The sequence below is a fragment of the Microtus pennsylvanicus genome, chromosome 1, assembly GCF_037038515.1.
Source record: "Microtus pennsylvanicus isolate mMicPen1 chromosome 1, mMicPen1.hap1, whole genome shotgun sequence".
In the NCBI taxonomy this organism is placed as follows: domain Eukaryota; kingdom Metazoa; phylum Chordata; class Mammalia; order Rodentia; family Cricetidae; genus Microtus; species Microtus pennsylvanicus.
This window is the reverse complement of record NC_134579.1, coordinates 136,534,228-136,546,338: the sequence shown is the minus strand read 5'-3', so window position 1 is coordinate 136,546,338 and position 12,111 is coordinate 136,534,228. Positions and strand designations below refer to the sequence as shown.

Genomic DNA, 12,111 nt, shown 5'->3' with positions numbered 1-12,111 from the left:
AAAATGGATGACTTGTTTTAAAAAGACAAAGTCTCACCCTGTGGTTCTGGCTGGCTTTGAACTCATTATATATAGACCAGACTAATTTTGAATGAATCTCATGGCCTCTGCCTCCCAAACGCTGGGATTACAAATATGAATTTTTTTCTTTTCAATCTCAAGGACAAATTTATTAGATTTTCAAATTTTTATTTCTATGTGTGTGGATATTTGCCTATAGGTATGTCTGTGTACCATGTGTGTTCCCGGTGCACCTGGAGTTACAGATGGTTGTGAAACTGAAACACCATGAAGGTGTTGGGACTCAAAAGGGTCCTTCGGAAGAGCACTGAGTACTCTCACAAGCTGAGCCATCCCTCCACCCAGGTTCTGAGACCAAAGCAGCAGGACTAAGAAGCTGTCACCCCCAGCAGTTGCTGCCAGGAGCAGGGAGATGTAGATGAAGAAGTGACCCGTTTCTTTTTGAGTTAGGGTCCAAGAAAGCAAGTATATTCAGTAATGGAGGTTGCCAAGCAGCCGCGTGGTGGAAAGGGAGTGGGTTTTAGAGAGGGTCCAAGAATAAGAATATAAAAATGTTGATTCCAAAGATAAGAATGTAGAAATAAAAAAACTTTATAAAGTTATAAGTCTAGGAGAATGAGAAGAGTCAGCAGCTTGAGGATTAACTATTAACAGTGGGTTATTTCGCTTTACAACCCATAGCTCTATTCACAAGGCCAAAGCATCTCTCTGCAAACTGAGAGCTAACCCACAGATATGAGCTGAGTCAACTTTTAGGAAATAGATATATGACCTCTGGGTTACACATTATCCCTGCTATGTGAAGCTGGTAGCATCAAAGGGGACAGCACAGGGCTTCAGTAAACACCACCTGGAAGTACTAAGACAAGAGTAAGTACAAACACTAGTTTAACTAAGACTCTGTTAATGGAGATTGTAAAGTAACGCAATCTGTATCTGAGTTTTACCTTGAGATTATAAAAATTCCTTTGTTCAGACCTAATGCTTGGTGCCCCTACTATAAAAAGATGGATTCAGAAACCGGCCTCTGCCACAGTCTTATACAAACCATCTCTGGCTGTGGTCTCAGCTAGCTGATAAGCTTTTTGTATCCCATGGAGATGTTTTTTAATTTTTTTCCTGGATTCTGGTTTCTGGAATAAAGTTTACTTCTGGTTTATTATACTTTGGTGGTCTGTTCCCATCTTTGTGCGACCCCCCTGGACACAACAGAGAGCATGAGAAAGCTCGGAGTCCGAGCATCAGTGAAACCATGCTTAGGCTTTTTAGGCCAGTATCTGGAGGAAAAAAGAAGTGGAGGAAGAGGGAGATAGTGTTTGAGTTACAGTTTAGGAAAGTAGGTGAGGGCTGGAGAGATGGCTCAGTGGTTAAGAGCATTGCTTGCTCTTCCAAAGGTCCTGAGTTCAATTCCCGGCAACCACGTGGTGGCTCACAACCATCTGTAATGAGGTCTGGTGCCCTCTTCTGGCCTGCAGGCATACACACAGGCAGAACATACATAATAAAAAAATAAACAAATAAATAAATGAATTAATTTTTTAAAAAAAAACAGAAAACAGGAAAGTAAAACAACCAGCTACTGGTTCTTACCTCTACCTCAGTCTAATGGCAGTCCTGCCCGAGACTCTCAGAATTAGACTGAGATTGAGGGCTGTCTTCTCCAGTTCTATAATCTTCTCTAAGGCTGGGATTAAAGGCGTGCACCGCCCGGTGTCTGAGGAACTAGTGTGTCTACTGGGATTAAAGGTGTGTGTTACCACTGCCCGGTCTGTAAGGCTGACCAGTGGGGCTGTTTTACTCTCTGATCTTGAGGCAAGCTTTATGTATTAAATTACAAATGAAATATCACTCCATAGGACAATTCTAAAACTGGATGTAGTTGTGCACATGCATAGCCCCAGAACTGGGGAGGTGGAAGCAGGAAGATCAGGGGTTTAAAGCCGTCTCTTAGTTACATTGTGAATTCCAGCCAGTCAAAGAGACCGAAGGACAGACTGGGGGGTAAGGGCTGGGCAGGCAGAAGAACCAATGGATTAGGACAAGGTATTTTACTGTCATCTGCTGTCAGTTGACAAATATGAATCTACAGTGTCCAGGACAAATACTGTGTTTTGTAGATGTCAAACCTACACATGGTGGCCCTGCCCACCTCATGGAATTATCGTGGAGAGTACATCACCCAACATACTCAATGCATTTAGATTAGATCAGCACCTGGCGTAGAGTAAGCACTGGTTAAATGTGGATGTAATCATTATAATTACCATCTGTGTCTGAACTACATTTATCTTCCAAAGTGGGTCAGAAATATGACAGCCAGAACATCTGCCACACTGTTTTCCTGTGAACATGTTCAGGCATGCGTCAGTGTATACACACAGCGCCCAGTGGTTTCTCCCTAATTTTCCAGCTTCGGGAAGGCGTTGCCGCTACCAAGGGGGTGGGTAGTGTGGACAGTGCCACATTTTGCTTTGTTTAGACTACTTAGCCCTGGCTGACCTGGAACGCTCTCTGAAAACCAAACTGACTGTGTGTGTGTGTGTGTGTGTGTGTGTGTGTGTGTGTGTGTGTGTGTGCGCGCACGCGCGCGCATTTAGTTTTTATTACATTTAAGTGGGAGTCTGTTTGTATGTACCACAGTGCATGTGTGGAGGTCGGAGGACCTCTTGCAGGAGTTTTCTCTTTTATCCTATGAGTCCTAGGATCAAACTTGGGTCCTCAGACTTGGGCATTTCACCAACTTGTTTCTTTCCGAGGCAAGGTCACATGTAACCCAGAAACTCGTACTGTATTGGAGGTTTGGAGAGGAAGGATCTGTACCCCTCCCAATCCTTCTTCCTCCACCTTCCAAGTGCTGGTATTACAGCTGTACATGACCCCACCTTGTCATCCATGTTGACAACCCTGCCCTCCAACTGTTTCCAAGTCTCTGACATGGGGAGTCCCTACACCCTGTGCTGCCAGAGAGACAGAGGCGACTGTACAAAAGCCACAGCCCTGTGAGGGAACCCCTTGACTTAGGAGAATTCTAGGGGTGGGTAAGATGGAAAAACTAAAACCTGGGTTTCCTCAGATGGGATTGGTAGGCTGGAGAATCCTGTGGGGTACAGACTTAGGGTGCGGTGTATAGGGGAGCACTGGAATTTGGAGGCCCGAAAGATGGCTCGGTAGGTAAAAGCACCTATTGCTTTTAGAGGACCTGAGTTTCGTTCCTGGTGCCCAAGTTGGGTGGCACACAGACACCCTATAAACCACACTTCCAGGGAGATTGGAAGTCTCTCTCGGGAACCTGAACTCATAAAATTAAATCAGGCCGGGCGGTGGTGGCGCACGCCTTTAATCCCAGCACTTGGGAGGCAGAGGCAGGTGGATCTCTGTGAGTTCGAGGCCAGCCTGGTCTACAGAGAGTTTCAGGACAGACTCCAACAAACCCTGTCTCGAAAAAACCAAACTAACCAACCAAACAAATAAATAAAAATATTAAATCTTAAAACAGGCCGATTTGGGGAATTCCAGATAAAGATCGTTTAGGAGAACCGCTCTGAAGATGGGTCTAGGTGAGGGCCATCCTGGGAGGAATAATTTCAAAGGAGCAGTTCCCGAGGAGAGGAGCTGCCAAAGAGGTGGTAATTCCGGCGAAGACGGGTGCAGAACGGGCACGCTAGGATGAATCCAGTTTAAGACTTGCAGAAGGGAGTTCAGGAGAGCTTTGAAAGCGGCCTGTAAGGGTGTGTCTCTGAGTGGCAATATCAGGAATGCAGTCATCACTGAACTGTCTGGAGCGCGATGTTCCTTCTTACATGTACCAAAACTCATACACCAATGAGTTCTGGGTTGCAAAAGAGGATTTATTTTTGCACCTCTTTGCAAGGAAGAGGAGACTCCGATAGGCAGGGAAGTCTAGTGAATGTACATTCGCGGGGGAGGGTCCGAGGAGACAAGAATTTTAGGGAAGAGGGGTTCTGGGGAACAAGATGCTGGGGGACTGACTTAGTGAGTTGGAGTTAGGAAGACACGGATGGGGATCCTGGGGCGGGGGAAAAGTCAGGGAGGGAGGAAGGCGGTCAGTATGGGGGGGAGGGTGAGAATCAGCCAGAAGGAGGGCCGAAGGACAGAATCACGAAGCAGGACTGTACACGAATTGGCCAAAACTCAAGACGACCACGCCCGCGGAAAAAACAATGGAAAGGCAACCCCGCAGCACTTCTCTGGAGCTGCGGACCAAGTCCCCGCCCAATCCCTCTCCGCTCTGTCCCTTCCGCCCTCCAGGACTGCCCCACCCCTCGCGAGGGCGTTCCCTCCGCGAATCAGTCGTCCCCGGCTGGGTTTTAACGTCGGCCGCAAAGCTCGCTTCTGTCGTGAAACAGCGCTCAAAGCGCCTGCGCAGACCCTGAAAATCGGCCGAAGCGGCCCCGAGCTTTCCTTTTCCGGTTGCGGCGCCGCGCGGTGAGGACCTCGTGTTCATACTCGCAGCTATGCCAGCCAAGGGTCCGCTGCAGTCCGTGCAAGTCTTCGGACGCAAGGTGTGCCAGGGGAGGGATGGAAGGAGCCGGGGGAGGCTGGGGCTGGGAGACATCAGAGATCTGGAGTCCATCCTGAGAGCCAGGGCCCCGATCTCACGAGCCTCTCTGTCTCCCTCGCCTTCCACAGAAGACAGCCACAGCCGTGGCGCACTGCAAACGGGGGAATGGGCTCATCAAGGTGAACGGACGTCCCCTGGAGATGATCGAGCCGCGCACGCTGCAGTACAAGGTTGTTGGGGTCGGGCGCGGGCATCTGGGAGGCGGAGAGACGGAAGCAAAGGCCCCGGGATTATTAGAAGTTGAGGTGTGAAAAGGAGAATGACTTACGTATTGGACTGTGCTTGTCCTGGGAAAACGTGATTTCCTAGCTGGGATAATAAAACGTAGGACGTTGAAGAGTATAATCTGCCCTGCGAGGAGCGAGTGGCCCCGGGGGATAGCATAGTGTATATAGTACATGATTGTCGGTTTCTCTAGTAGAAATGTCCTGGTTCATGTGTATAATTCTAGCACCCAGGGGAACAGTGCCACGAGTTAGAGTCGATCCTAGCAAAGTGCGGTTTAGGTCGGCATGGGCTACAGGGTGAAAATCTGGGAAAGAAAATCCAGCGGGGTCCTCCGGAATCTAAGATTGGTAGCACTTGTATGGGTTTTTGTTTAACTGGTGGACAAAAATTTTAGAGACAGGTGCAAAAATAAATCCTCTTTTGCAACCCAGAACTCATTGGTGTATGAGTTTTGGTACATGTAAGAAGGAACATCGCGCTCCAGACTGTTCAGTGATGACTGCATTCCTGATAATGCCACTAGAAGCCTCGTGGTGGCGAATTGTCTCTTTAATCCTATCATTCCATACCCAGAGACAGTCCTCTCTCAGGACAGCCAAGGCCACACTAAGAAATGCTACCTTGAAAAAACTTTTTAAGTGGGAGGGGCACCTTCAGAGTGTGGTAGCTGAGTAAGTGTAAATAAGATCTGAGCCTCTCTGAGTTAAGAGAGGTGTGGAATTTAGATCGCCAGTTTCTCCATACGGTTTCTCTGTATAGCAGTCCTGGCTCTCCTGTCTCCCAAGTGTTGGGATTAAAGGTGTGTGCTACCACTGCCTGTTGTGAAGATACTTATCTTAAATTTCATTCCTCTCAAAGGATGAGAATGTATTGCTTGTGTGGTGGGATTTGGTTATTGGCTGTCAGTTTATTTATTTGAAGGATTTTTATGTATGCCATGTTGTGCATTGGGGAAACAGCAGTGGCCGAGTTGGCTCTGGACCCGGTCGCCATGGAGCTTCTAGATGGGCTAGTCCTAAATGCTGGACATAACTTGATCCAAAATAGTTGGGCCTGGGGTGTGAGCTAAAGCAGTAAGGAAGGGTCAGGAGAGGAGGGAAGGGCAGGCTGCTCGGGTCGGAGCTCGTACTGTCAGCAGATTGTCTTGGGGATGTCATCCCTACCAGTATTCTGAGACCAGAGACCATGGCTTTGTTTCTTGTTCAGGGGATGTCATATCTGCCTGTCATTCCATGATTCTAGCTTCAGGGTATTTGGGACCCTCTTCCGTTCTCCATGGGCATAGGAATCTGAAGGACACCGGGATTCCAGGATAGGTTGCCTGTGGCTTTTTGCCCCTGCAGCAATAATCTTTCCATTTAGCTGCTTTGAGTCTTCCTTTGTCGTGGTGTCAGGGTCCACACCGAGAAGCAGAACTCCTGAGGGGGGTGACTAAGCTGTCCGGGGTCGGACCTAGACCTGTTCATCTTCCATTCCTCTAGTTACTGGAGCCTGTTCTGCTGCTGGGCAAGGAGCGATTCGCAGGTGTGGATATCCGGGTCCGTGTGAAGGGTGGTGGCCATGTGGCCCAAATTTATGGTGAGTCTCAGGATCGGGGCCAGTGGCTGTGACATCAGCTCCTGGAGCAAGACTGGATTTTCACAGAACTTTTCCCTTGTGTCTTGCAGCTATCCGGCAGTCCATCTCCAAAGCCCTGGTGGCCTACTACCAAAAGTGTGAGTGAGCCATGGTCCTTCCTGGTGGGAGGGTGAGTGTGGAGACCAAGTTGAAGACTTTGGCTATTTGAATCTTGTCCCTTCATCTTCAGATGTGGATGAGGCCTCTAAGAAGGAGATCAAAGATATCCTCATCCAGTATGATCGGACCCTGCTTGTAGCTGATCCTCGGCGCTGTGAATCCAAAAAGTTCGGAGGTCCTGGTGCCCGTGCTCGATACCAGAAATCCTACCGATAAGCCCAACTCAAGGATCAGGGTTAACCTTTGTAATAAACATCCTAGGGTTTTAATGTTTTTTTTTTTTCTGTGTTATGGTCTTTTTGAGATACGGTCTCTATATTATAGCCCTGTCATGGAACTCATTGTGTAGACCAGACAGGCCTCAAACTCAAGGTGTGTGCCTGCCCTGCCTCCCTAGTGCTGGGATTATAGGTGTGTGCCACCACATCCAGCCACTTTAAAAAGCATCTTCTCTGGTCCATGTGTGATTTGGAGGTGGCAGGAAGGACTTGGCTTAGTTTGTTGTGCAGTGCATTATGGGCAGAACCCAGGGGATACAGCCTAGCCTGTGTGTGCATGGTTTTTATGGATATGTGTAAGTGCATGTGGGTTTGTTCAATTGCTGTCTATTTAAAAATTCTAAGTTATTTATGTGTGTGTGCAATATATGCCCAGGTTCTGCAGAGACCAGAAGAGGGTGTCGCATCCCCTGTACAGACTGGTGTGATCCACCATTTATTTACATGGCCGAATCCAAGTCCCAAGTTAAGTGTGCTTAACTTCCAGCCAACTCAGATCTGCCTGTTTCTGCCAAGTGCTAGGATTGAAGGTGTATGCCATCAGTGTGTTTAGAAACCTCAAGTATTCAGTCACCCCTCTGAGCTGCCTCAAGCCCCTCAACTTTATTTTTGGTTTTTTGAGACAGGGTTTCTCTCTGTTACAGTCCTGGCTGTTCTGGAACTTGCTCTGTAGATATTTTTTTTTTTTTTTTTTTTGGTTTTTCGAGACAGGGTTTCTCTGTGGCTTTGGAGCCTGTCCTGGAACTAGCTCTGTAGACCAGGCTGGTCTCGAACTCACAGAGATCCGCCTACCTCTGCCTCCCGAGTACTGGGATTAAAGGCGTGCGCCACCATCGCCCGGCTGTAGATATTTTTTTTTTTTTTTTAAAGGTTTATTATGTATAGTGTTCTGTCTGCATGTATGCTTGCACACCAGAAGAGGGCACCAGATCTCATAGTAGATGGTTGTGAGTTGCTGGGAATTGAACTCAGACCCTCTGGAAGAGCATCCAGGACTCTTAACCTCTGAGCCATCTCCAGCCCCGACTTGGTTTTTTTTTTTTTAACCCAGTTTTGGGGTTGAACCCTGGTCCTCGTGCTTCCAAAGTTTTGCCAGTCAAGCTTTCTTCCTACTCCCATTTTGGTTTAGAAGAGTCTGGCTGTCTTATGCTAGGACTTGGGAGTGCACAACTGGTTGCTTGGTATTTTAGACAGGGTTTCTCTGTGGCTTTGGAGCCTGTCCTGGAACTAGCTCCTGCAGACCAGACTGGCCTCGAACTCAAAGAGATCCTGCCTGCCTCTGCCTCTGGGATTAAAGGCGGCCCTGGCTGGCATTATCTTGTGTTTGTTATCTGCCTGATTTGTAACACAGGGCAGCAAGCCCAGGGCTTTGCACCAGGTGTGATGTCTCCGCCTTTTGCGCTTGGCTGAGCTGTCACACTCCAGACTTTGCTCGTCCTGAACTCCCAGGGCTCTGGAATCCTTGTGCCTTAGCCTCCTGAGTGCTGGGACTGGGGTTGTGAAGCACCACACCCACCCCACTATTTAAATACCAGGAAGAGCAGAGGAAATGTGTAAGGCTATAGTCTTTGTTACAAAGAAAGCAAATCCAGACTGGGTGATGGGAGAACTAAGAGCCGTGTTGGGCTGAGGAAGCTTTGAATGTCAGCCGATACTGACACCAATAATACCCTGGAAGGGTCACCCAGGTTTAAGGAGCCTCCCATCTGTACACAGTAGGTCAGGCAAACTCAATGCATCTGCCCTTACAAGTCAGTGGGGAGAGGCCATGGAGCTTGTCTCTGGGTTTGGGTACATGCCTGTTCCCAAAAAGGTGGGAAAATCAGAAGTTCAAGGTCATCCTTGGCTGTGGAGGAGAGTTTGAGTTCAGCCCAACTTAAGACACTTTTTTGGGGTGGTTTTGAGCCATGTGGTTGCTGGGAATTGAACTCAAGACCTCTGGTAGAGCAGCCAGTGCTCTTAACTGCTGAGCCACCTCTCCCAGCCCCTTAAGATACTTTCAAAACTATTACAGGGGCAGTTCACAACTAACTCCAGTTCCAAGGGATGTGACATCCTCACACAAGCAGGCAAAACAATTTATGCACATTAAAAAAAAAGGCAACTGGAGCCAGAACTTGGGAGCCTCTGGGTGTCAGTCCTGTGTGTTCTTTATATGCAGAGAAGGTAAGAATGGCAGGAAGTGGCTTACTGAAGAGCCCACAGTGGAAGTGATACTGGGTCGGAAAGGCCCAGCCCCTTCATAGCATGCTACAGGCTCTAAATTACCTTACACCCAGTCTGCCTTGCAGACCTAGGACAGTAATTGGTTATGGGAGAAGCTCAAGCCTACAGAGTAGCAAACCCAGCCCAGCAAGCCCAGTGGCTTTCTTGGGGGTACAACTCTGTACAATTGGGTCTTGTACACACACATCTCAGATGGGATCTTGGCAACCAGAACCTACTTTCTAACAAAACGTTAGCTGCAAGAGTTGGCTTATAGAAGCAGTTTGGCCAATGAGCTGCACTGGTGAGTGCTGGCCTGAGAGGCTATCAACACAGCTGAAGACCACACATAGGCACTGAGAGCTACTCATCGTTGAGACAAGGTTTCGCGTAGTCTTGGCTGACCTAGAACTTGCTATGTACAACCCCAGATTCTCAGAGATCTGCCTGCCTCTAGAGTGCTGGGATCAGAGGCATGCACCACACCAGACCCAGCAGATAGGACACCCCCATAGGCAAGACCGGCTCCACTGGGCAGCACTGACAGCGGGCACAGAGAAGTGGAATGAGGCTCAGCATCACCTCACACGCCGCCTTGTAATGGTGATGAGGATGTCCCTGAGAAAATGTCTCCAGTGAAAAAGGTTCTGAAGCAGGGAGCTGAAGATAATGGGAACTGGAGGAGGGCAGCAGGCCCTTTTTTTCTTTCTTTTTTTTTTTTTTTTTTTTTTTTTGTTTTTCGAGACAGGGTTTCTCTGTGGCTTTGGAGCCTGTCCTGGAACTAGTTCTGTAGACCAGGCTGGTCTCGAACTCACAGAGATCCGCCTGCCTCTGACTCCCGAGTGCTGGGATTAAAGGCGTGCGCCACCATCGCCCGGCTCCCTTTTTCTTTTTGAGACAGGGTCTCCGTATAGCCCTGGCTGTCCTGGAACTCACTATGTAGACTACTGGCCATAAACTTAGAGATCCACCTGCCTTGGCCCATAAGTGCTGGATTAAAGGCAAGCGACTATCTGGCTCAAAGTCCACTTCCTGATTTGATTTATTCTTTTCTGGTTTTTGTTTTTTCACTCTTGTTTTTAAGAAAAGGCATTTGATGTGTTGCCAAGGCTGACCTCAGGGGGCCTCCTGCCTCAGCATCTGGAGCAACTGGTACTCCAGGTACTGGCCACATAACCCCTTTTTGAGCCAGACTGTAGCAGTAAGCAGGCTGACCGTGGGCAAGAATCCTGAAGCCCTGGCAATCTGGAGCTGCAATGCCTAGATAGGAGTTGGGGGTAGGGATACAGCTCATCGGCTGAGGTTAGCTTGGGACCAGAGAGACCAGAGACCCCTTCGCTGAGGCTCATGGCTCCTCCCAGAGGCACAGCTGAAACACATCTAGTGAGGGAAATGCTTCTCCTTGTGCCAGGCTCTGGAGCAGACAGCCCTTTCTCCCTCCCTACCTCCTTGAATACCGGGAATTCCGGCGCCACTGGGAGCCTGGGCCAGGCTGGGAACTTTCCTACAGCTGGCGGTGGCTGGGAATGTGCAACTCTGCAGAGGCGGGGAGGACAAGCCTCAGCCACTGTAAATGTGTGTGTGTGTGAGGGGAACGCAGGACTCCTAAGGAGCCCCCAGTACACAGCCCTGTGGGCACAGTGGCATTCAGGAAGCAAACAGCTCCTTTTATTGAGTCTGGTTTGGGGCTGGTTGACTCACAATCACCTCTTGTAACCCTGGTGGCTCTTGGCACCAGACAGGCAGCTCAGACTGTGAGGATCTGTCCCTAGCAGCGAGACTAGGCAGGTCATTTCTCCTTTTCCTATTTTTGGACCGAGAGAGGGTCTCACTCTGTTAGACCAGCCTGGTACCTCATCTCTATAATGATTAAAAACAAGAGGCTGGAGAGTTGTCTGAGCTTAAATGTGTATACCGCTCTTGTGGATGGCCCAAGTTCCTAGCATCCATGCTGGTTGGTGCATAACTACCCCCTATAACTCTAGCTTCAGAGGACTCTGACACCCTCTTCTGGACTCCAAAGACACTTGCACTCATGCGCGTACACAGAATTCAAGCAAACCCACCAACAAACAAGGGCTGGGGATAGATAGGCTCAATGGTGGAGCACTTGCCTAACAATCCCACGGGCCTGAATTTAATGCCTAGCACTGAAAACAACAAAAGCCATCCTCTCCTCGTGGTATGGGAGGTGACTTACTGGCCAAGCTCTGGAATATCAGGCCCCCAAGAGTCTGCTTCTCAGACTGCAAAAACTAAACCAAACAAAACCCTCATTAGCCTCTTAGGGATGCCGAGGGTCAAAACAGAAATGAGCTCACACAGAGTGACAACCTTAAGGCCAGCAGCTAGTCTGTACTAAAGCACGGCCTCTGGCTGCTCGCCAATGGCTAACAACCAGATTCCTGAGCTCTGTAGGTTAGGACTAGACCCTGTGTGTGAGCCGAATGACACCCTGGTGAGTCACGGGTTAAGATGCATTTGAGAAGTGACAGGATGTGCTTACTGGATGCTAAGAGCATTCCAAGGAGACAGGAAAGCCAGAGCTCCGAGAGAGGAATGTCCCACACCAAATAAAGGGGACTTGAGTTTACAGCCTCAGACACAAGGATGCCTCAGAATTCCAGGGAGGATCATGGACAGTGAAGGAAGGAGCTGGCATTCTATCATAAAACAAACTGTTTAAACTGTGCTACCCAGTAAACCACTGCTGGGAGGGAGCAGGATGCAAACATAAACCCCTTTTTGTCCTACAGCTTGAATTATTCTGTGGGAGGCAAGGGCATGTGGAGGAATTACAGAGATCCCAAGTGAGAGGGGATGTGGCGTGTGTGTGGTTGGGCAGGGGTGGGGCTGTTGGAAATAATAATCAGGATATTCATGGGAAAATGGGGCCTGGGTGTTTCCAGGGAAACCAAATGAGGGACAGAGCTCCTACACCCCCAACTTGATCTGCCCTGGCGTCAGCATGGAAAGGACCCCATGAAGGAGAGATGGTGGAGGACAGAGGAGGTGGTGCTGATGGGGAGGTGTTTGGATGACTGAAGGGCAGACAGACAG

At 48.9% G+C, this 12,111-nt stretch overlaps 1 protein-coding gene, 1 non-coding gene and 1 pseudogene across 3 annotated transcripts; 2 read left to right on the top strand and 1 right to left on the bottom strand.

Moving 5' to 3' along the window:
* Positions 1-3,806: 3,806 nt before the first annotated feature.
* On the bottom strand, positions 3,807-3,903 carry LOC142842841 (small nucleolar RNA SNORA40; annotated as a pseudogene).
* Positions 3,904-4,384: 481 nt separating this feature from the next.
* On the top strand, positions 4,385-6,837 carry Rps16 (ribosomal protein S16). Of its 2 annotated transcripts, none has more exons than XM_075987153.1 (5): positions 4,385-4,544; positions 4,672-4,773; positions 6,313-6,409; positions 6,499-6,546; positions 6,639-6,837. In XM_075987153.1, the coding sequence occupies exons 1-5, from the start codon at positions 4,497-4,499 to the stop codon at positions 6,782-6,784; spliced, it is 441 nt and encodes a 146-aa protein (XP_075843268.1). In that variant the 5' UTR covers positions 4,385-4,496; the 3' UTR covers positions 6,785-6,837. The 2 variants fall into 2 exon arrangements, with proteins under 2 accessions (XP_075843268.1, XP_075843278.1); XM_075987163.1 differs by having other exon boundaries at positions 6,476-6,546.
* Positions 5,181-5,306, top strand: LOC142842838 (small nucleolar RNA SNORA40). The gene has a single exon (XR_012909499.1). It is a non-coding gene; the product is annotated as a small nucleolar RNA SNORA40 (small nucleolar RNA).
* Positions 6,838-12,111: the final 5,274 nt, after the last annotated feature.

Excerpts from the sequence above, each read along its gene's own strand:
- Rps16 (XM_075987153.1), top strand. The coding sequence starts at position 4,497 with ATGCCAGCCAAGGGTCCGCTGCAGTCCGTGCAAGTCTTCGGACGCAAG. Across the intron at positions 4,545-4,671 it reads TGCAAGTCTTCGGACGCAAG|AAGACAGCCACAGCCGTGGC; the intron begins GTGTGCCAGGGG and ends CGCCTTCCACAG. Across the intron at positions 6,547-6,638 it reads GGTGGCCTACTACCAAAAGT|ATGTGGATGAGGCCTCTAAG; the intron begins GTGAGTGAGCCA and ends CTTCATCTTCAG.